At 50.9% G+C, this 23,232-nt stretch overlaps 10 protein-coding genes across 10 annotated transcripts; 7 read left to right on the top strand and 3 right to left on the bottom strand.

Moving 5' to 3' along the window:
* Window positions 1–87: 87 nt before the first annotated feature.
* vps66 (lysophosphatidic acid acyltransferase LOA1) lies at window positions 88–1,219 on the top strand (the record flags this gene model as incomplete). Its single annotated transcript, XM_046086476.1, has 3 exons — window positions 88–118; window positions 179–416; window positions 487–1,219. 3 exons carry the CDS (start codon window positions 88–90, stop codon window positions 1,217–1,219), a joined length of 1,002 nt encoding a protein of 333 aa, XP_045942441.1.
* A 483-nt stretch (window positions 1,220–1,702) lies between these two features.
* On the bottom strand, window positions 1,703–1,885 carry LDX57_004800 (uncharacterized protein; the record flags this gene model as incomplete). Its single annotated transcript, XM_046086475.1, has 1 exon — window positions 1,703–1,885. One exon carries the CDS (start codon window positions 1,883–1,885, stop codon window positions 1,703–1,705), a length of 183 nt encoding a protein of 60 aa, XP_045942440.1.
* Window positions 1,886–3,221: 1,336 nt separating this feature from the next.
* Window positions 3,222–4,463, top strand: LDX57_004799 (uncharacterized protein; the record flags this gene model as incomplete). Its single annotated transcript, XM_046086474.1, has 2 exons — window positions 3,222–4,068; window positions 4,201–4,463. 2 exons carry the CDS (start codon window positions 3,222–3,224, stop codon window positions 4,461–4,463), a joined length of 1,110 nt encoding a protein of 369 aa, XP_045942439.1.
* A 542-nt stretch (window positions 4,464–5,005) lies between these two features.
* LDX57_004798 (uncharacterized protein) lies at window positions 5,006–5,269 on the top strand (the record flags this gene model as incomplete). The annotated part of the gene is made up of 1 exon (XM_046086473.1): window positions 5,006–5,269. The coding sequence occupies one exon, from the start codon at window positions 5,006–5,008 to the stop codon at window positions 5,267–5,269; it is 264 nt and encodes an 87-aa protein (XP_045942438.1).
* A 642-nt stretch (window positions 5,270–5,911) lies between these two features.
* Window positions 5,912–7,623, top strand: LDX57_004797 (lipase family protein; the record flags this gene model as incomplete). Its single annotated transcript, XM_046086472.1, has 3 exons — window positions 5,912–6,461; window positions 6,515–6,662; window positions 6,708–7,623. The coding sequence occupies 3 exons, from the start codon at window positions 5,912–5,914 to the stop codon at window positions 7,621–7,623; spliced, it is 1,614 nt and encodes a 537-aa protein (XP_045942437.1).
* Window positions 7,624–8,679: 1,056 nt separating this feature from the next.
* On the top strand, window positions 8,680–9,765 carry LDX57_004796 (uncharacterized protein; the record flags this gene model as incomplete). The annotated part of the gene is made up of 1 exon (XM_046086471.1): window positions 8,680–9,765. The coding sequence occupies one exon, from the start codon at window positions 8,680–8,682 to the stop codon at window positions 9,763–9,765; it is 1,086 nt and encodes a 361-aa protein (XP_045942436.1).
* A 4,936-nt stretch (window positions 9,766–14,701) lies between these two features.
* Window positions 14,702–16,792, top strand: LDX57_004795 (putative protein kinase; the record flags this gene model as incomplete). Its single annotated transcript, XM_046086470.1, has 1 exon — window positions 14,702–16,792. One exon carries the CDS (start codon window positions 14,702–14,704, stop codon window positions 16,790–16,792), a length of 2,091 nt encoding a protein of 696 aa, XP_045942435.1.
* Window positions 16,793–17,198: 406 nt separating this feature from the next.
* Window positions 17,199–19,598, top strand: ilv3 (dihydroxy-acid dehydratase ILV3). Its single transcript, XM_046086469.1, has 4 exons — window positions 17,199–17,394; window positions 17,470–18,875; window positions 18,931–19,249; window positions 19,311–19,598. The coding sequence occupies exons 1-4, from the start codon at window positions 17,324–17,326 to the stop codon at window positions 19,372–19,374; spliced, it is 1,860 nt and encodes a 619-aa protein (XP_045942434.1). The 5' UTR covers window positions 17,199–17,323; the 3' UTR covers window positions 19,375–19,598.
* A 269-nt stretch (window positions 19,599–19,867) lies between these two features.
* Window positions 19,868–20,901, bottom strand: LDX57_004793 (F-box protein; the record flags this gene model as incomplete). The annotated part of the gene is made up of 2 exons (XM_046086468.1): window positions 19,868–20,394; window positions 20,469–20,901. 2 exons carry the CDS (start codon window positions 20,899–20,901, stop codon window positions 19,868–19,870), a joined length of 960 nt encoding a protein of 319 aa, XP_045942433.1.
* A 511-nt stretch (window positions 20,902–21,412) lies between these two features.
* On the bottom strand, window positions 21,413–23,073 carry LDX57_004792 (cytochrome P450; the record flags this gene model as incomplete). Its single annotated transcript, XM_046086467.1, has 3 exons — window positions 21,413–22,195; window positions 22,255–22,796; window positions 22,854–23,073. 3 exons carry the CDS (start codon window positions 23,071–23,073, stop codon window positions 21,413–21,415), a joined length of 1,545 nt encoding a protein of 514 aa, XP_045942432.1.
* Between the last annotated feature and the right edge of the window lie 159 nt (window positions 23,074–23,232).

Below are 23,232 nucleotides of genomic sequence, written 5' to 3'. Positions count from 1 at the left end.
CTTCTATTGTCTGCACGGACTGTGTTTCGGAGACATGCCCGCCTGGCAAGTTCGGTAATCTTCAACCCCCACAACTAGCTTTCAAGCATGGAAAGGTTCACTCAGTTTCGCGATCGAGGTTCGCTCTGCCCCCCTCTAGTGACCCTGGCTGAGACTAACGCGCTTCCTAATGATGCAGGGTCGGGTATCGCCCCCTTTCTCCCCGTTCCCTCTGAACCCCTCAGTTTTCAGCTGCCGTTCCGCGTCTTTCTCTTCTTCCTCCGCCTCCCGTTCTTCGTCTTCGTCTGTTTAAGCTACTTCCTCGTCCTACAATGGCTTCCGATCGGATCTCTTGGGAAGAAAGCATCTCTGTGGTGTATTCTCGGCGTCCCGAGTATCTGGTGGATTGACTTGCAGGTGGACGGTGTGCGAAAAGGGTAAGAACCAGGACCTGAATCTACCGTGGAGAAGCGTTCATATGCTGAACTACGAACCCTGAATTTCTAGATCCCTGTCCAAACAACATCAAGCGCGTCTTCCAGGTGGCGGATCTGTCATCGCCTCCTCGTTCACCTCGCCCATCGATGCTGTCTATCTGGCCGCTATCTTCGACCCCATCTTCACCGCCTCGTATCCCAACTCCCGCCAGGTCGAACACATCTCGCTTCTGCAGGCGATCCTGCGCGCATTCGCTGCCCCCCGACCGACACCTCCCCCAGGCACGAAGCTCGTCGATATCGCGACTCTTGTGCAAAAATACTCCGGCCGACCGATCGTCACTTTCCCCGAGTGCACGACGACCAATGGTCGGGGAATCCTGCCCGTCAGTCTGGGGCTGTTGAGCGCCCCGTCCGCCACTAAGATCTTCCCCGTCAGTTTACGGTACACCCCCTCGGACGTGGTAACTCCAGTGCCTGGATGTTATCTGAGTTTTTTGTGGAAACTTCTGAGCAAGCCGACGCATTGCATCCGAGTTCGGATCGCGGAGGGGGTCAAGGTCGGGGAGGACTCCGCTTCGGCTTCGGGGCGCAAATCCACCTACGACGCCAACTACCTGGATACCCTGGACCAGAAGAATGGTGGTTCCGAGGAAGCTGGGATAACCGGCAGCGAGCAGGCGTTGCTGGATCACGTCGCCGACTCGATGGCTCGTCTGGGACGCGTCAAGCGCGTTGGATTGGGAGTGCACGAGAAGAAGGATTTCGTGCGAATGTGGACGAGAACTCGCCGGACGTGGTGATGGCCAGGCGAAGGTGTATATTGACAGATACAATTTGTTCGAGTAGATTCTGTTAATTGGGTTATATCTTCGAATTTGACATGTCGTGCCTGTTTCTCTTGGGAAATGGAGCGTGTTTTGTATTGAGCTGGATGATTTCTTTGCCAGATACCTCCTCTTGCGATTCAATCTTGCTTGCTTCGTATCTTCTTAGACGTTTATTAATCAATCTACGGACCCAATCATATACCCCAGTAAATCACATTCAATGAGTAGCCCCTAGGTATCACAAAAACAAAGCCACATGACTCAGGGTATCGCACACAGTCCAACCATATCAATAACAAGATAAGAACTCATGATCATGTAAGCTCCCAGTCAACAAAACCAACGAAACAGTAAGAAAACGCCAACCAGCCTACCGAAATCCTTACCCAGCTCCAACGCTACCTAGCCAAAATGAAACAAAACAAAGAAGCCATTGCAAGGAACGCTGCAGGCAAGCTACTGAGAGGATCCCGTGGGTGCACGTGGCTTTCCGTAGTACCACTGGGCGAAAGACTTGAAAGCTGCAGCGTCCTTGGTACGAAGATCATACAGTTTGGTCGGGCGCACCACGAGAGTACGGCCGTCCATATAGGCTTCGATGACGCGAGCGTGCTGCGGGCCCATGAAAGAAAAGGCCATCACCTAACGTGGAAATGGATTAGACCTATGTTGTTTCTTGAGTTGGAGGTAAAGGGGAAAATACAAGGGACACTTACCGGGGCGACCATATGATCGATGAACCGCGCCCTTCTCAGGTGGGCTATCATCAGGCGTAAGATCGGAAGCAGTTCTCCTTGAAGAAGATAGTCATCATCGGCGTTCAGGTCGTTACAGATGCTGGTCTTCAGGTGTGCGAATGGCCCTTCTTTAACCCCTTGAAAACGCATTGTTCCAAACTCTGGATACTTATAACGATCGAGGTCCTTGTACACACGGCTGTGTGTTCTATAGATATGTGAGAAAGACAAGAAAAATCCAGAAGATGATGTACTCTTATGGGACGAAACACCACACAATTTCACCACCCGTGGGTCTCTTGCTGAAAGAGTAATGTGAGGCATAGCACGAGAAATAATGTTCGGTCACACGCGCACGGTTGAATGGGGACTCGTAATCTTCGTCATCTTCGGGCAATGGATGGAAATCTGGATACTCCAGTTCTTTTTCCTTGTCAAACTCTTCATCTGCGTTCAGAAAAAAGGTGGCGGGAAATGGAGAAAAAAAAGGTAGGTCTGTCCTTCGAGCCTTCGTCTAGAACCATGGGCAGGAACTGAACTTGATCTATCTCAGACGGAAACATCTGGATTTGATGGTCCGGCTCAAGCCCAGTGATGTGCCTTTCAAGGCTACGCAGGGATTTGCGCATTGCCGTGCGTTCAGGAGCTTCAAAAGGGACAGGCATGGTTAATGTAGCTGGTGGACAGATGGACGAGATGCACAAAGGAAGAAAGAGATGGCGGAGGTGAACCCCATCTACATATTTTGTTTTTGCCGCTGGCGTCCGGGCGGTGAGGGTAGTTGTTGCTGGGCGACGGCGGATCTCCCCAAGACTTTCCCCGGAGACTACCTGTAAATCCTTAGCGGCCACGACAAAGAACGACTCTTCCATCCAATTACAATGAGGAGTTTCCCGCCAAACTACCTATTATCACTGCGATCCGTGCGCGGATCACAAGGATGACACGACTTTCCCCCCAACTGGCGCTTTCTCGAGATGCTTTGTGGCTGGAAGATCTCGGGGAAGCGCTGACTAGGCACGAGTGAAGCAGTCGTCTATCCATCTTCAGTGAATATGCTTCAGTGAATAAGGCTCTAGAAATTTTCGTTAAAACCAAGGTGTCGGCTACCCAGCATCCTGCGTTGAGGTCCATGGTCATTATTTCGATCAACCCTACCCTGGGACCTATTAGACCATCTCTCTTGCCCATCATTGAACCCATCGAACTAGAGTCCAGTGGATGCTTTCTATCTCAGAATGGCAGATTTACCTAAACGTTTGCCGATTGACTATCCTGAATGGCAGGCTGCAGTCGAGGAGCACGATCTTGTTGGAAAGACGGTGCATGCGGCTGAGCTTGCGTCTGCTTCTAAGATGACTTACGCCCAATTTTTGCTCTTGCGCGTTCTCTGGAAAGTCCATCTCAGAGATCAACTCTCTCACCTGCCCTCTGTCTTGGAGCCCTATCTTGCTCAGGCTAATGAGCTGCTCTCTGAATTTCGTTCCTGGGCAGCTTATTGCCGTAGTATCAAAAACGCAAAGATTCCAGACGGCAGCTTTGCGATTGCTCGACATTACCAAATCAAAGCCGCTAACAATAGGCAGCATATGCGACCAGATAGCTTCGATACGCCTGTTGCCAGGCAAAGAGCTACCACGCGCAGGCATCGGGGGAATTTGTTGGATGAGTTCAGGACAATGGGTGTTGACGACACACCATCTAAGAATCCCACTTCGGCGTCCCAAATGCCAACTTTCGAGGAATCTGATGACGATGATTCGCTTGTGCAAGAAGAGTCAGAGACAGAGTCAGAAGTGCCATCGGCACCCGTCACCCCAGCTGCCCAAGTTTCTGATGAGCTCCATAACCTGATGTATCCACCTACCAAGGATGAGCAGATTGTCAACACGGCTCTTGTGGTATTCCTCAATGCCCTCACAATTCATTTCGACGTTATCAAGCGTTGTGACTGGACTCTGCACAGGAAAGCTTTCCTTGCCCATTTTGAAGCCGCTAAATTCGAAGCTCGGACCGACGGATATCTCGATGACGGTAATGAAAATCCTTGGGCTCTCATCGAGGTTAAGCCTGTCACCAGACGTGGTGAGAATCAAATTCTTGTTCAGATACAAGAGAGTTCCCAGATGACAGGCTGCATTAAGAACGATCTTGATGCTCCATTGGAAAAGCTATCAGTATCCTTACCATCCCCTCTATTCTTTCTTATACTTATAGGACTTAGTCGGGTGCATGTATCCCAAAATCGGCACGAGATTTTCATCACTATCGCAGAATACGACAGCGGATACGTGTCTTATCTGAAAACGAAGCCCGCGGATGACGAACCTCCTTCATTCATGACCATGCATCAGTACGGACCTTGGAATACCGAAAGTGCCGGAGATATGAGGAAGCTGGGTCCAATTCTACTTGCTCTTACTCTCTATGCGGAGGCTGAGGTTAAGAAGGCAGACGACCGTCGGCGTTCAAGTTGGTAGATACACAGATTGGTTCGGTCGGGCATCCTTCGCACTATGAAGGTGCTTGAAATGATGGGATGAGTTGTTTCTTTTCCTTCTGGCTTAGTTCTGTCTTTCGTTTTTGCTTTTTCTGTTTTCTGTCTACGGCGATAGCCACCCATCTATGTAAGCCGCCTCAACCTTTGAAGGGGTGAGCACATGATCAAAAGAGAATTTAACAACAGATTGAATCTTTCCACTGGCTTTCAAGAAATTTACGAATTCACTCATTTGACGAGCAGGTCTCATGACCATCTTGCCCTGGGCTCTGGTGAATGAACAGATATTCATATCGGTTAGATTAGCAGCATCACATGGCCTCTCTCCTGCGAAGCTTGGGCCACTGTAGAATCATCATTTCAATCAGTTCCTTGAATATCTCTTTGATTGCAGCTCTCCAGCTTTATCTCGTTGCTCTGCACATAAACTCTTTTCGTCTTCCTAACTCTCCTACGGAGCCGTGCACCTTCGTACCTGCACTCCATCCACAATCTAACCCTATCCACCAATCACAAGCAAAGATGGCATCTGCAATTGGTACTTGTGCGAACTGTGGAAAGCAGGCCAGCTCGTTGCCAGGAAGCTCCAGAACCCGCTACTGGCGATATGAGCAGCATCTTCTACTGCACCAAAGCCTGTCAAACCGAGCACTGGCCCGCGACCGTTTCGCTTCTTTCGCGAATGGGGTCAACAAGGACCTCCTTGGAGGATCATCTACGGAGTTTGAAGATAAGCTCAAAGCTTTCAAGACTGAATTGAAGCTGCACATGTGTTTTGGGGTCTGAGCCTGAGGCAATGTGGCGGTTTTGGAACTGCTAGTTCCTGGTTGTCGGGATTATCTGAGTGACGTAAGACTTGATGGAATCGGAGTCTTAGTTTTGCATGTAGATGACAATTTGTTTGACCATGCAGGGCGATTCAAAGTATTAGTCTGGTCTAGGTCATTCCACACATCACAACTAGTTTTTGTTTATCTACCCAATTCAGTCTTCAATTAAATCCGACAAACGTCTTTCAGTTATGAAATCAGGGTCTGCCCAAACCTGCAAAGACCACAATATCAATAACCACAGCTTGTATCATTATTTATAGTGAGGACTTTCATATGATATCACGATTCCGGATGCTAGATAGGTCTGTTATGTATAAACATTGTATAGTTTGGAGAGGGAAATCTGGTACTCAATCTAACGAATCTATGTCAGAATCCAGAAATGGATAGAATAAATGACATGGTAAATGCAGCCTCATCTGCTCATCACGCATGGCGCTAACCCAATCCAGCGGACCACGTGAGGACCGAGGCAGTGAGGCTGACGGTGTGATATAAAGAAAGCACGTCCGCCATTTGCTCTTCATCTCTCGTCCTAACGCCTTAGCGCCGGATCCATCCATGTCTTCCAATCCTGCATCCCTCCCATCGCACCATGGGATGGTTCAGCAGTTCCCGACGGCATAAGAAATCCAAATCCGAACATGCAGCGACACCGCCTCTGCCTCCCAGGGACCAGGTCACGGCTGCGAAGCCGATCCCACGGGTGCAGGTGCAGCAGGCCCAGTCGCAGGTCCAATCCCTGTACACAATACCGGCAGCTTCAGCAACCACAACGTCGGTGAAGACTGACGACCATCCGCCGACCCATCCGTATCATCATAAGACCGCGTCTTCGGTGCACTTATCGCCCTCGCGTCCGAGCCCGTATCGGCATCGGGTTTCGTCGTCGGCGCAGCTGTCGTCTCCGTCTTCTCATCCGTCAACGTCTAGCAGTTCTCTTGCGAAATGGCAGTCCTACACCAGCCTCTCCGGGATGGTGTCGCAGACGGTCGGAATTGCCAATACGACCATGTCCGGATTGGAGCATCAGATGAAGCAATACATGTCTTGTGGAGTCGACGCTTACGGGGTAATGCTGCGAAAGCTGGATAACGTTATCACGTCCATGGACGAGGGATTGTTTACCGGGAAAGACGAGATGGGTGAGCATTCAGGAACTTTTTACTACCCGAGATACACCAGCTCATTGTCATAGTTGCTGAATACCCCGTCCAGTCGGACGCTGCGGCGCATACATCGGTGGATAAGGACAAGTCCAGCGACTCGAATGCCTTGAGCTTTTTCTCCAAGGTCTATCTTTATACTAACTCCCGGTTACCCCCTCAATTACCCCCTTTGAACCTGTGAGTATTCTTCGAGAAGCATTCCGGACTCTACTAACATCCCAGCTATCCGGCCGGTCATGCGCTGCTGCGTCTTGCCGCCCAGTACTCCCGCAATGTATACAAACGACCCAGCGGCGGCAACAATCCCGCCTACTTCGACGCGGACCATCGCACCGGCACCAAAGCCATGGTCATCAAATCGCTGGCGGTCGACGACATGAAGACGGTGGTCATCGCCATCCGCGGCACGCAAAGTTTTCGCGACTGGGCCGTCAACATGAAAACGGCCCCCACATCTCCACGTGGCTTTCTCGACGACCCATTCAATCTCTGCCACGCGGGCTTTCTATCGGTGGCACAGAAAATGGTTAGTCCGGTGGCCTCGCGACTGCGCGACCTACTGGCCGAAGACCCCAGTCGAGCCAACTACTCGATCCTGATCACTGGACACTCAGCCGGCGGTGCCGTGGCCAGTCTCTTGTACTGCCATATGTTTGCGGCAACGGGAGGATCCGAACTGACGCATCTGCGCACGTTCTTCCGAAACGTGCACTGCGTGACGTTTGGCGCGCCGCCAGTGTCATTGCGACCGTTAGCTCCGTTCGACCCTTCGTCCATATTCTTCTCCGTCGTTAACGAAGGCGATCCCGTTCCGAGAGCCGACAAGACCTATGTCTCCTCTCTCTTGAACTTGTACATGTCCCCGGCTCCGATATCACGGTTGTACGGGAAGTATCGTCCAAGCAAGCCGGCACTATGGCGCATTCCGCCTGCTACGCTGTCTGTCGCAGGCCAGGTGATCGTCCTTCGCAAGCGAGATGCCAACGGTACATATGCATTGGCGGCGGAACCCGTGGAGGCCTGTATGACGAACGACGCAGTTCTTCGGCAGGCGGTGTTTGGCGATCCCTTGATGCACATGATGGACCTATACGCGCGGCGAATCCACGACCTGCCCAGCATACAAACTAAACATTAATACATAGCATAATGAACTGTATATACTCATAGGAACTTGTTACTCTATCATAGACATTATCCCAATGAACGCGCTATGAACATAATTATGCTATTCTACATCCTCAACCTTGATATACCACTCACGACTGTTGCTCTTGGTTAACCTACCATAGATACAATCATAATCAATGAACTCCCAAGATCAACTCTATACTACATCCTGAAAAGCGCCCACCCACGCAACAACCACCCTCCCCATGACCTCCGTCCCTCGATCGGCCAACAATGCTGCACCACTCTCGACTTTCTCCCATCAACCGCATCTCCACCAGAGCCAGGCCCCGTAACAACACCAAAATCAACCAACATCCTCGAATCCCCCACCCTATCCCTAGGTATCCAACCCCTCTAAGTGGCCGCAACGGCTAGAACCCTAACCTCCCCACCACGAATGGCCACGTCCTCTCTCCTTACTATCCACCGTTTGGGTCTCCGCCTCTCCTCATGTGGTTTAACGATGATTCCCTCAACCGTAGGTGATACATCCTAGATAAACCCCGGGCCCCTGCAGCCCTTGAAACAAATCAACAATGCTAACAGAACGTTACTACCAGACACCACTACTATGTTTTGAGTCTTCTTCACGCCAACAGGCAAGATACAGGTTTCCTTGCAGTTTATTCGTTATCATTCTGTGCGACACACAGCTCCCGTGGGACAAAAGAATATCACGATGAACCAAGCATTCAGATAGGACTAAAATTAGACAAGCCTCCGCTTTATATCTCTCTAGCACAATATCCAAGCGGTAGACCGGGCAGCTCATTCGGTTTTAAGTTGTCCTGTCAAAATGAGATCTTGGGGAACAGCCAGTCCCTTTGCTGTAGTCACGTTCGGTGAGGGAACTTTCAGATTTTTGAAGTGGAGTGGGACAGTATTCTTGCCTCGGTAGAGACCCTGAAAGGCGAAGCAGTCAAAAAGGATTATATCATTGATCAGCTTGCGCAGTGCGGCGAAAAGCTTGATTCTTTAGACGCAGCCTTGCGAAACATGAAGAACAACCAGATTGCCATTGATGAACCCCGGCGCCTTGAAGGTGATGAGTACGACCGCCAACATCAGACAGTTGCTTCGTTCCTTCAAAAACGCTATTCCCGAAACCCAGAGACAAGCTATAGAAGATCATTTGGACGAGTATGTTACTGTTACGCTAGCACGGAATAACGCAGTGGTCCACTACAATTCGTCGATCCAGCTGTTGCTGGAAGCACAGCACGCCTACGATTATTCCAAGAGCCAAGCCAATCGTTTAGGCCAAAGAAAACTGCAGCTGGATCCGTACATCCCTGCAATTGTTTTCTGGCTCCGCAGCACACGGAATAATATCAGGCTTGAGTTGATGCAGCGGTTGAACTATGAGAGCCGGGCAATCCGATTCTGGGGCCTGCAGAAAGAGCTTGATTTCATGAGCCCAGGACCACTTCAATCTGCGCTGCAACTAAAGCAGGGCCAGTCAAAACTTGACAACGCTTTCGAGGAGTGTCTCAATAGCTGGGCTGGTCACATACGCGTGACGTGGCCAAGGAACCAGAATGACAAAGGGTTATTCTATCGACTCAGCAGTACAGAGTTGGTATCCCTGAAGCGTCGCGAAATCAGCCATGACAGCACAAAAGGCATATACACCGTGTCCATACGACTAGAGCCAGGCGCAGCTCCATTTGGTTCTGGACGTGCGGATGTTAGGATCAACCAAGTACGCCTATGGCTTCTAGGGGTGAGAGTTGACGAAGATGCCGTCAAACGTCGACCGCTCATGGTGAACGTCACTCATATGGGAAATGAAACCTTTCAAGACACTAACAGACTCGATTACCATTTCTCGCACGACATGGTCCACATCCCGTTTGTCTATAACACTGCGAAGGTGCATTCCACCGACGACTTTACTTCTAGTGCGGTTTTCAGTCGACAGGCGATTGAAAGCAATTGGAGCGGTGGTGATACCAAGCCAACTGAGTCAACCTTTGCTGCTATAGGTCCGTTTACCGAATGGCGCTTTTCGATACGAGAGGCAGAGAATAAAGGACTACAAATGGGAGGGGTCTCGGCAGGGTATGTTGAGTTTTGTGGGGCGAATCGTGGATTCTCAGTCACGTAACTCCTTCACCGATTCGGATTTGCTATACTTGATTAGCACAAGCCACGATACCTGTTTGACATCCCCCTCGAGGAACTCGCGACTACCTCTCTCCTAGCAGATCTCGTATCCCTCATCCCCGGAGGTGGTTTGTATGTCTGACGTGTAGCCTGCCAACCTCATATACATGTGTATATAGTGTCTTCTGAGATGACGGACCCTTCAACGTCAATGCCAAGAATACCGAACTGCTCTCTTCATCGGACGAAACCAAGCAACGCTGTAAATAGTAACACTATCTATTGCATGCAGCATGCATAGCAGAAGGTGATCGTGGCGGCTGTGGCGGTTGTGGTGAAGCCGGTTTCTACAAGATGATTTGGACCTCTCCTGCTTCAAGTCGAGTCGGTGTGGAATTCCGGTTGAAACGGTGCTTCGGACCTTGCTTTTGGGCACGAGGGCGATTTGATAGACATTCCTCTGATGATGTACCATATATATGCTCAAGGTAATCTACATATTTCTGCATTTAAACGCATGACAAGGTATTGCTTTGTTTGGTTGGGTTGAGTCAATACTGCGGAATTCATCAATTCACACACTATATATATGTGCCTTCCCGCCTAAACAATAACACATAGAATTGACAGAATCAACAATCGACCCCAATTCAGCCATCAACAAAATAATTCCCAATGCAATTGGATTGACCGATACGTGTATTACAGCTTACCACGTAGTCGGATCTAAGACATGCATAAGATCTGTCTAAAGTATGCAAGACATTCCAGTGCTCGATCGAGGGGATTGCTAGAAAGGGTTTAGGGTGTGTTCGTGGTGCTTGGCATTGTGTCGTGCTCGTTTATGTACGTTATGTTCATAAGTCTATATTACATCTTGTTTGGTAGAATGGTAGGTTTATACTGTGATAATAACTATGGAATATGGAATTGGTAGTTTTCTCTGGGTGGATTTTCATTGCAAGATCAATGGGCTGTAGTATAGCACTTCTGGTGGATGATTATGGGTGAAGTAGGCGAGATAAGCTGTGATAACGGGTTTCTTATCTTGAGTGATCGTACACCAGCATTGTTAATGGCATTTGTTATCTCCTACAGTTAAGTTGCTGGCTATTCCTGATAAAATCAAGACTATGGACAGCCACAGGTTAGAATTATTCCGATGAAATGTCCCTATTTGAACGTGCATTATGGGAGCTGGACTCAGATGAGATTTATAAACTTTTCTATTGATATCGGAGGAGTTACCTCAGTCGAAGAGAGCAGAGAAGCCCGACCGGTAGCAATGGGTGAGTATCAAGTAGTAGCAGGTTGGCGATAGGGATGACTCACAGGCAAAATACATGGTTATTACATGGTTAAAAACGATCAGGTTCAACAGAGACAGTTACTCCGTTGAATTATTACACTCTAAGATGGAGTGCTATACTCGAGACAACCTCAAGGTCAGAGATAAAGCACAACAGAGAGAGTTTGATATCAATCACGACAATATACATATCTATATTGTTTGAGAAATCAGAGCAAAAAGAAATAAAAAATAAAATAAACGCGTCAAATTTTAAATCCCCCTCCAAAAGGAAAAGAAATAAAATAAAATAAAATAGAGACACATCCACCGGCCAATAACCAACAGCATCCACGCAACGAGCGTTTGTGAATAAAACCGGTGGAGACGCGCAGCTCCACCCCTGATTCTAGATCGCGGTGAAGTGGCTCCGCACCCATTCTTCGGTTTTTGGTCTTCGGTTTTCTGGTTATTTTTCGCACAATCGTGACCGTCAAATTCTGTCGGAGTGGAGTGGATTGAAGTGTTCGTTGAGGATCACGGGTTGTCTACGTGGTGGTTTTAGGGCAGGGTTAATAATATGGGAGTACGGTAGGAAGGGTTTCTCGTGTACGATAAATCGTTGTTTATCTGATAACTATACCGTACGGTGTAGTCGAATGAGGCGAAGGAAAAATGAATCAGCGCCTTAGTAGGATCTGGAGATTAGACTAAACCACGGGGTGATTGATGATTCATCGTTCATAAGAAGTTTTGCATAACCAGTGAGTAACGGCCTGTCGGGTGTCTGTTGGGGGATGCTCCAAATGACAGCCGACCAGATTAGAAAAGAAAATGATCGATCACAAGGGTAATTTCGGGTTCTTCTGATGCGCAAAAACAAAATTCCCAGCCCCCTCCGATCTGCGAATTTCCGAAATATTGACGCCAAGCGCAAGCACGCAGGGACCGAACCTCGAGAAAAATTGAACGATAATTTTGATATTCAACAATTTGATTTCCGACTGGTCCGGAAAGCATAATTGAAATGAAATTCACAATATTTTTCTGGGTAATAATAAAAATTAACGGCGATACCGTGCCTGACTAACGACCAGGTTCCTGGGATGACAAGCCGTTGAGCCGCTAGAATTAATTAATTTTAATTAGATAAGTTTTCGAGTTTTCTCCGTACACCGTGTAAGAATAGCCCCGTAGCGACGGTAGCGCGGACAGGAAGAATTCGATATTCATCAAATTAACGAGGCGAGAGGGCAGAGACCCAGCTTGTAGTCGGTTATCCAGCTGCCAGTATCCCAGAAGGGAATCTGGCTCCGTTCATATTCGAACTATTGACACCGGCAGGGATTATCCCCTGGTTGCGAATGGATCGTTGATATTGGCTGTTATTATTAATCAAACAGCACAATTAGACTATGGAGTAAGGGTATGAACGCCAAGAGGGAGAGAAATGAAAATCAATAAACAAAGATTTCTTGGGAAACCTAACCCAGGGTCCAGTGATTGAGACCCAAGAATGCGGTTGAATGGGGTTGAGAACGCGTTTAGGGCACAGGGCAGAAAGAAAAAGAGAAAAGAGAAAGAAGACAGAGAATGGAAAGTCGAACAAAAGGAAAGATCCACTCGAGTCGTTCTGTCACCGTCTTGGCGATGATCATTTGTGAGGGTCTTCAAGAACCGGATGAAAAGTGAAACGACAACTGCAAAATTGGATGCTTACGTATCGGTGCGTCGATCCGCAGAATGGGCCCGGAGAAAACCCTAAAAGCCAGAGAATACTCAGCAATCAACACTCAACAAAACCTGCCATGAAGTATAAATGAGTTACTACTGGCCCAAAACAACCAGGGACAATCGCAATCATACTCTTCGACTCGGAGTAATCTCGCTCAACCCAGACTAATGCAGATATTTACGCCTAGCGTGGCCGACGAGGTGCACGGGGCGTCAAATCAATCCGGAACGACGACAATCAACAATTTGAATTTGCAGACACTTGTGATTTAAAAGACGAGCAATCAATTTTCTATCGCAGTCCGTCGGAATGGACCCCAAATCCCGAACTAATTTCGAAAGGGGGGACCATCGGCTGGTCGCGACTCTCAATCTCCCCGGCAATAAGCTCAAGAGGCAAGGAAGCCGCTAGGCCGGACTAGTTGTTCCCTTTACCCACTTGGACCGTCGACGGCGGTAGAAGCGGGCCTGCCACTTGTTGTTTTAGCGCGAAAGGGACATTACGAATAATGGTCCCCAAATCCTGGTCCAGGTGCGGTGGCGAATATACTCCGTGGGTTCGTCGTCCGCGGGATCAACGATGATTGCGATCGACTAGGGACGAAGGATTTTTTAGTACGGAGTAGTCAAGGAGCTGCATGCAGCGTAGCCGACAGGGACTCGTGTTATATCCGGGGATAGTTGAAGTGATAATCAATAATACTCCGTCATAGTAGAAGTACGGAGTGGGAAAGGGTCGGGTGTGGAAACATGAACTAGCTTCCGTCGTTGGTTTGTTGAGAGGTAAGGATACTGTTAGTGCTAGTTGACGCTAACCAAGGGCTCGGGGAGGGCAGAGGCAGTAAATTATGCCCACAGTCTGTATGCAAGGTGCAGCCACTACTAGGATGCGACAGTAGTCGGCGGTAGTCTGTTAGGAATCCGGATGTCAGGAGTAGAATGATCAAACGCGTCGATCTATCGAGAGTTACTCCGTGTTCTGTACTGTGTACGAGTACATCACTGAGCTGATACTTTCTGAGAATGCTCAGCCATTGCGAGGAGTCATCAATACGAGGCGCAGACGCAAGCATCTGCGCGTGCCAGAGTGGTGTACTTCTGTCTTCTAGGGAGGAGTAAAGAAGAAGACCGCAACGGGTATTACTGAATGCGGGGTAGCGCCGGTGTCCTCGTGGCGACTAGTCCCAAAGCAGGACGGGGGCCCTATCAGCTGACTCCGCTGCGGGTTTTTTCTCTCTTTCTTTCAGCGCTTCCCAGACTAAACGGACTAACGACTTAGTCCCGGAGGACCCAGTTCTGTCCCTCAGTCTGAGAGGAGTCGGAAAGTCTTAGACTGGCGAACTGACTGGGAACGCCTGGCAATTTCCGTTGCAGCGTCATCACCTCCGGTATTGCTGTAACTTTTCCAAGGTATTTTCTCTGAGGATGATCCCCCGTCGTCATCCATTCGTTGCGCTTTTTGCCTCTTCCCCTCTCTCTCCTCTCCTCTCCTCTCCTCTCTCCTCTTCGTCGCCTTTTCTCTTCTTCTCCTCTGACATCCTCCCCGTCGTCCCCTCTTTGTGTTCTCCCTTTCCTTACACTACTCATCGCAGGACCCTCGTGGACCCGCGCAACTCGGCTTTCATCTCGTCTCTGTAACGCCACAGGAACCCTTCCTTTTTTCGTCCCTTGGATCATCTCTAAGCTTAACTTGGGACATACTAGGTTATCTCCTCAGTTCCACCCGAGGAAAACGCTTGGACGAAATCTCCGGTCTAATTTAAGCTTGGATACATAACCATAGGGCTCGCGCTTTCTCTCTTTGCCCCCCCTTCCCCTCCCCGCGAGAACTCTTTGTCGCGGCGGAAGCCATCCATCCCGTCCTTTCGACTCGAATCATAAACAAGAGTCGAGTATCATAGTTCCCACTCGTTCGATGGTTCTCACGGATTCCTTTCAACCGGCCGATCGGTCTGGTCCCTTCGTCAAGATCCCCCCAGAGTTACACCATTTCAGCGCAACGACGGCTCCGAGTGACAATGAGACTTCCTCGTCAAATTCCGGTAGCCCGGCAGATGGGAGTCTTTACTCCCCTCCTTTGTCAACCGGACGCTGCTCGACCGATATAAAGAATGAGCCTCACCATCAGTACCACCTCGCTTCGCCACATCCGCCGCCGTCGCTGCAGATTCGCACCGATCTTCCCGGTTCCGCTCATTCCACCTCGTCCAAAGAGTCCGATCCCTTTGTGCACCATAGCGTCTCATCCGGCAGTCTCCCTCATAGAACCCCCAGCTTGCGCGGCCTGTTCGCCAGTTCCCTTCCTAGCGGCACTTCCCTGTCGCCAGCCTCCGTTCTGTCGTCGCCGCAGTTGATGGCTATGGGTGACATCACCCCCCTGCCATCTCCCATCAGCGGCACCTCGCCATGGAAACTTCCCCGACGCAATTCACAATCGCTTTCGCGGACCCCGTCGTCGGCGTCGAGAACCGGGTCGAGTCGGGGGTTGCGACTGAGTGACTCGTCGCAAATGCTCGGCGTCTCCGACGCTCGGTCGCGCAGCAAACCATACGCCCCTCTGGACAAGTCAGGCGGCGAGAAACAGATCGATGAGGTTGGTCAGGATGTCAAGGCTCCGAAGCATGGGCGGAACCGCAGTTTGAGTGAGTACGTTCCCCCGGGTAAAAGCGTCCCGGTTAAGCCTCGTCCAGTCGTGGTCTCGGGTTCCGGCGCACCCAACGGGATCTCGTCATCCTGCAGTACCGACTCCAAGTCGAACGCTCTGCATCGCGAACAATACTTGGCTGTGCACCGTGGCATCGCTCTGCCCGCCGTCCACCCTCCATCCCCACCGAGGAGTCGGCACGACATCACAAGCACGCCCGTGATCACTCACCCGCAGGTGGTTGACGGACCGGACGAAGTCTACTCGGTGCGGTCGATTCGCACCCAGCAACCGCGACTCTATCGCAAGATGCGCCAGCTGGGTCAAGGTACTTTCAGTCAAGTGTGCCTGGCCGTGAGAATGGAAATCCCGGAGGGTGGTGAACTGCCGCAGACCGGGTCTAGTCTTACTGGCGTGAACGCGGCGACCCAGAAACTGGTAGCCGTGAAGATTATCGACCACGGGCCTGCGGGAGGCGCCGACGAAGAGCGATTGGAGGTATCCCTCAAACGGGAAGTCGACATTCTAAAGTCGATTAATCACCCGTCCCTCGTGCAATTGAAGGCTTTTGGCAGTGACGAAAAGCGCGCGTTGCTGGTTTTGGACTATTGTCCTGGAGGAGATCTCTTCGACCTCGCGTCTTCCAGCCCCAAACCCATCAGCCCGCAGCTGATCCGGCGCATGTTCGCTGAGTTGGTCGGCGCCGTGCGCTATCTGCACGAGAACTACATTGTCCATCGGGACATAAAGCTTGAAAGTAAGTCGCTCCCCTTCTCTTTACCGATGCGCAGTGTCACTAACTTGGCTGTTTTAGATGTTCTAGTTAATCTCCCGATTTCCGCTATGGAGAATATTACCGACTGGCGCACGTACGATCGCGCCATCATCACCCTTAGCGATCTAGGTCTCTCCCGACGGATCCCGCAACCGCCCGAAAATGCGCTGCTTCATACCCGCTGCGGAAGCGAGGATTACGCTGCCCCGGAGATCCTCATGGGACAGGCGTACGACGGACGTTCGACCGATGCCTGGGCCCTCGGTGTGTTGCTCTATTCCATGATGGAGAACCGACTCCCATTCGACGCAATTCCAGGCACTCGAGGCGACCCCAACAAACTCCGAGCCCGGACCCCCCACCGAATCGCGCGACTCGAATGGTCGTGGTACCGCTACGCCGATGCCGACGGAGAATGGGACCCTGAGAAGGGCAAGGAACTCGAGGATGCTCGCAAATGTGTCGAGGGTCTTCTCAAGCGCAACACGAAACGCATCAGCTTGGATGAGATCGCGTCGATGGAATGGGTGCGCGATGCGATCGACGTGCCGGGGGGACTGAAGAGGGGTGATAAAGAAGTGCCGTAGAGCTGGACTCTCGATTCTTATTGACCCGCATTGTTTTTTTTTATAAGGTTTTGTTACGATATATGGTGATGCATTACTGCGGCTTGACGAATTTTTTTTATATGGTTTTGTTATAAGGATCGGGCTTTGACCAGCCAGAAGATAAACCACTTTTATACCCTAGAGATTAATGGTGTTATTGGTATAAATAGAGATAAACATAATGGACTGATTCATTGATTTGCGTGTTTTGCTTGATTTGTGCCGTTTGTCTGTGTTTGTCTGTGTTTGTATGATGAGTCATGACTGATGACTGCGTAAGCACGTCAGCTGATTGGCGCTGACAATGGCCAAGCGAGGATTGGTGCCGGGGAGCCTCAGGCCGACTCCGGCCCCGACTTCGCTGCGGAGGGAAGCTCTGCCCGCTCCACTTTTCTGCTCGCGGCCTTTTATTATTGTCGTCCACGGCCAGACTTCGTGCCATTGTCAACTCTCCTCTCCTCCGTCATTTGAGTCTGGTGCTTGCCGTCGGTCGATTGCACACCTGTGAAAATGCTTCTTTCGCAAACCCGGGGCCGTATGCCCTCTGCTCTGCGGAGCCTGGCCCAGCGGTCGATGACTGCGTAAGAAATTGCCATTGCCCCTCGATCATTCATCAATTGGTTGAATGTGAAGCTGATTTGGTATCTCAATGGCAGTCGCCCTATCTCCACCACCCTCCCTAGACAGAAGATCGCCGCCTCCGATGAGGAACCCGTCCTCAACAAGGTCTCCCGCAACATCACGCAGCCCATCTCCCAGGGTGCCTCGCAGGCCATGCTCTACGCCACGGGTCTGACGGAAGCCGACATGAACAAGGCCCAGGTCGGTATCTCGTCGGTCTGGTACAACGGTAACCCGTGCAACATGCACCTTTTGGATCTCAACCACAAGGTGCGCGAGGGTGTGCAGAAGGCCGGCTTGATCGGCTACCAGTTCAACACGGTGGGAGTCAGTGACGGTATCAGTATGGGCACCAAGGGTATGCGGTACTCACTGCAGAGTCGTGACCTGATCGCCGATTCCATTGAGACTGTCATGGGCGGCCAGTGGTACGACGCCAACATCAGCATTCCCGGCTGTGACAAGAACATGCCGGGTGTCTTGATGGCCATGGGCCGTGTCAACCGCCCCAGTCTGATGATCTACGGTGGTTCCATCAAGCCCGGTTGCGCCGCCACCCAGGACAACGCCGACATCGACATCGTCTCCGCCTTCCAGGCCTACGGACAGTTCATTACCGGCAACATCACCGAGCCCCAGCGCTTCGACATCATCCGCCACGCCTGCCCCGGTAAGGGTGCCTGCGGTGGTATGTACACGGCCAACACCATGGCTACCGCCATCGAAACCATGGGCATGACCCTACCCGGCTCCTCGTCGTTCCCGGCCGATTCCACCGCCAAGTACATCGAGTGCCAGGCCGCCGGTGAGGCCATCAAGAACCTGCTCAAGGAGGACATCCGCCCGCGCGACATTATGACGCGCCAGGCCTTCGAGGACGCCATGATCCTGGTGAACATTACCGGTGGTTCTACCAACGCCGTGCTGCACCTGATCGCTATCGCCGACTCGGTCGGCGTGAAGCTCGACATCGAGGACTTCCAGGCCGTCTCCGACCGGACTCCCTTCCTGGCCGACCTGAAGCCCTCCGGCAAGTACGTCATGCACGACCTGCACAAGATCGGCGGCACCCCGTCGCTGCTGAAGTTCCTGATCAAGGAGGGTGTCATCAGCGGCAAGGGTATGACCGTCACCGGCCAGACCATGGCCAAGAACCTGGAGAACGTGCCCGACTTCCCCGAGGATCAGAAGATCATCCGTCCCTTCTCCGACCCCATCAAGGAGACCGGTCACATCCAGATTCTCCGTGGATCGCTGGCGCCCGGCGGCTCCGTCGGTAAGATCACCGGTAAGGAGGGTATGTCGTTCACCGGTAAGGCTCGTGTGTTCGACGACGAGGACGACTTCATCGCTGCGCTTGAGCGCAACGAGATCAAGCAGGAGGATAAGACCGTGGTGGTCATCCGCTACACTGGACCCAAGGGAGGTCCGGGTATGCCCGGTATGTCTTGCTTGCCCTTCCCATCACCCCCTATCATACTAATAGCTTTCAATAGAAATGCTGAAACCCTCTTCCGCCCTCATGGGTGCCGGTCTCGGTAACTCGTGCGCCCTGATCACCGACGGTCGATTCTCTGGCGGTTCTCACGGTTTCCTGATCGGTCACATCGTGCCTGAGGCCGCCGTCGGCGGACCCATCGGTCTTGTTAAGGACGGCGACGTCATCACCATCGACGCTGAGCGCCGCGCTCTCGACCTGGACGTCGACCAGACGACTCTGGCCGAGCGACGCAAGCAGTGGGAGGCTGACCGCGATGCCGGCAAGCTTCCTCCTACTGGCCTGACTCTGCGTGGCACTTTGGGCAAATACGCTCAGTATGCCCCCCTCTTCTCTGCTTTCCTTCCCGTGGACGTGTGCTAACTACCTGATCTATAGACTCGTCCAAGACGCCAGCCACGGCTGTATCACCGATTCCTTGCAGAAGGACAAGTCCGACTAAATGACCCTAAAATAACTGTACTAACTTAATTCTGGGCGAGGATGAGTGAGTTTGTATTACCTTATCCTTACTATTCTGCCGTGTTATAATGAAATAGCTGGATCATATTTCTGGATTTTGGCTTTGCATGTTTCTTCATATCTCATGTTTGATAGGCGAAGTCGTTAGATGAACCAAAAGCGTGTACTTATTTCTTTATTGAATATATTGTTTGGTATATTGCATTCCACTGTGATGATACTTCATTGGATTGACTGAGATCTATCTTATCGGGTTTTTAGCATTTCGGCTCGAGAACTGCTTGCTTTGGTATCATAACAGAAAGCCAAACCACAAGTGCTTATATCCTCAGACAGCTGTTTATCACAAGATGAATGAACCAAAGGAGATGAAACAGAAGGACACATAGTCAACGAGAGATCCATTAGACAGCGAGTCGAGTCAAGAGTCAAATATCCGACATCTAATCCACAAATTCAGCCAGTCTACACCCTCACGACCTCGTCCCCTCCCCACCCTGCTTAAACTTCCCCGAAGTCTCTGGATAGAAACCGCTATACTCTCTCAACCTAGGAAACCCCGACAAATCGAACACATAACCCGGCTGCCTAGGTTCCACCCGATGAGTCATAAACCTATTCCCCTTGAACCGCATCTCCAACACGACCCTCGTCTCTCGCAAAACCAGAACCTCCAGCGACCCCCGCTGGACCTCCAGAGCACTGCGTAGCTGGGTCGCGCTCCAAGCGCGGTCCGATTGGTGCAGTTGCGAGCAGCATTGAAGTTCTAAATGCGTGAGAGCCTTTGGGAAAGAGAGCATTGATTTCAAAGTATCAAGCTTGATGAATGGGCAGTTGATCGTGAAGGATTTGAGGTTCGTCGTTCGCTGGAAGCGTGGCAGATGGGCGAAATTGGATATTTCGAGCCGTAAGGCGTTCAGGGTGATGTGTTCCACGGTGGGGATTATCAGGAACGGATGGCCGTCTCGTTGAGTGTTTAAAGACACGAGGCTTAGATTCACTAGAATGAAAAGTGGTTAGCATGAGGGCTGGTAGGGGAGAGGGAGAGGGGGGAATAGGGGTAGAGAAACTCACAAGAACGAAGATTCGGAAGAATCCGCAATCCCAAAGGAGTGAGCAGACTCGCATGCCGAAAGAGACAACAATCATCGACCATCAGCTCATGGTCGTAGTCCTCCCCTCGAGAACGCAGACGTTTGATGAACGGGTGTTCTTCATACTTCCAGCGCCAGTGATCGGAGATCATGAAGCCGTATACGTCTACAGTAAGGGATCTCACAAGATGGCCGTATTTGTATATTAGCTCCGGGGTTCCTTCCATGTTTTGCTTCTCTCGATGGTCGAAGTTTGGTACGCCCAGGGTGATGTTTCGGAAGGCATGGGGGGTGACGAGGGTGTTGAGTCTCCAGCATGTCTGGCGGAGGGATTTGCAGTCCTTGGAGGCGAGGTACTCTGTTATGAGGTCTATGAGCTCGACAGGAAGCTTATAGAAGGGAGGATTGCTCATGCCTGGGGAGTTATAGAGTCTTTCGAGTATCTCTCGTTTGATTTTTTTTAGAGCAAAGAATACCGTTGTAGGTAAGTTTTAGATCAGATATTAATTGTGACTGAGCGGGATGCGACTTTCGAGGGGAAGAAGTCATAGACGCACGTGCATATATCGGATTTTGAGAAAGGTAGGTTATATAGCTACACCGATTCTGAACATAGCGCAGTCTCGTGATGTGCAGACGCGCCGAACTATCGGATGCTTCCAACAGATACAGATACATGTCGGACTTCTCCAGGATGTTTAGGACTTCATGATGAACAAGGATTGTTGTGGAATTGCCTCATAGCCTATTGTCTGGATATCTCCTAAAGAACATCTCTTCCTGCACCGAATGAATCATACTCTAATCGCTGGTATTGTCACTCGCACAAAAACTAACATAAAATCACCCAAACAAACAACTCCCGCTTTCCATCCCAACAGAAACAAACAATGTCATAGAAAACACCAACCTTATCCAATTGCCTCAGGAATAAACCTCCTTAACCAAAACCCTCACACCCTGCGACCCCAATCGCGCCTGCGGGACCGTCCAATCCCTCTGAATCTCAACATCCTCGATATCCGTCTCATACAGCTGAAGCTCAACTCTCGTCGCCAACGCGGCCGCTAGAAGATACAGCTCTGCGTCTGCCAGTGGCTGACCTAGACAATTTCGAGTTCCATGGCCAAATACCACGAGGTATTGTTTGAGGTCGTTTCGTACCGTCTCGTCTTGCGTGAGCCATCGCTCTGGGATGAAAGTCTTCGCCTCAGGGAAGATGTCTTCGTTATAGTGCTGGAACACAGATATCGAGCTGATCGGTGTCCCAGCGGGAATGGAATGTTGTTTGTATTGCAGAGGCGTTGGAGCCAGACGAGGCGAGCGGCCTGAGACGCCACTTTGCAGGCGTAAAGCTTCCATAATACAAGCTGTTAAGTAGGGCAGGGCCTGGAGGGACGTGATAGAAGGAAGAGGGGCAGATGGATTGGGGTAGATAGTTGCGAGCTCGGCGCGGAGACGATCCAGCTTCTCTGGGTTGGCGAGAAGGTGGTAGAAAAGTATGGCGTTGACTTTCGCGGGAGTTTCGCTGCCCGCAATCAACAGGATCGAGCCCTCTTCGGAGAGCCGTTGGAGGGTCTTTTCCTCTGGAGGAAGCTTGTTCGTGTCACGGAGTTCTTCGAGGATAGTTTTCGGTTTCGTGTCGCGGTTTGCTTTTGCGTAGGGGCCTCGGTAGGCGAGGACGTCTGCTACTTGGTTGCGGATGTTCTGGAGGGTGTTAATTCCTGGCTGGGTACTAGGCTGTACAAGAAAGGGTAGGGAATTACCTGCTTCCACTCCATCAACACCGACAAGTCAGGCATGACGAACCTTGCCACAGATGCTGGAAGCACAGGGGCCAAACGCGCCATGAACGGAAAGGCCCGCACAATAGGCAAAGCCTTCATAATGTGGACGATAGTTTCACGCCATTTGAACGCCTTCTTCTCGTCATCCAGCATCCCCAATGACTCGCCGAAGCTGTAGCTAGTGAAAATGTCCATGGTAGCGGCCAGCGATCCCACGGTCAAATTGAACGGTTGCTGCGTATCGCGGTAGTGTCGTAGATTCGAGCATAGCCGGTCAATACAGCTCTTGATACGGTCTTCCAGGAGAACCGTGTTGCGCTGGCTGAAGAATGGGGCGAGAGCATTCCGCCGGAGCCGGTGATGGGCATGCTGGACTGTGAATCCAGTGGCATTGTTGCAGTCCGGGGAGCGGGTGAATTTCTCGTACTTGTCGCGCTGCTCTGGTAGTGAGGCGTATATGGTGTCGAAGAAGTCAGGGTCATTGCAATGGAGCTCGTCAGGGCTGATGCGCACAATGGGTCCTGTCGAAGGCTATTAGCACGATTCAATCTTCAAGGTTCATGGTAGACAGGACAAACCATATTTGACATGCATCTTTTCGATTTCCCACATGAACATGCCGTTTTTGACCACGTCGTAGTAAAACTCCACCCAGAAGGTCAAAGCCACGCACTTGGGTCCTGGGAATCCGGCCAGCGGACTCCAGTATAGACGCCAAATGGCGCCATAGATGATCCACGCTGGTAGTAGCAACAGAGCTACGTACCAGATGGAGGAGATCTCTAGATCAGCTAACATGGCGTTGGCCGCCGTCGCTTTTGCGTGAAACTAGACTCAACCGTCGTACAGACGTTGCAATCGAGGGGGGGAATATGAAGTGAAATAGGGGTGAGAGGAAGAGAATTTAATTCAGGAATATCTAAAAAGAACCAAAAGATGTGATATACGCAAGCGGAA

Source organism: Aspergillus melleus (assembly GCF_016097325.1).
Source record: "Aspergillus melleus strain CBS 546.65 chromosome Unknown contig2, whole genome shotgun sequence".
Classification (NCBI taxonomy): Eukaryota; Fungi; Ascomycota; class Eurotiomycetes; order Eurotiales; family Aspergillaceae; genus Aspergillus; species Aspergillus melleus.
This window is presented reverse-complemented; position numbering and strand designations above follow the sequence as displayed.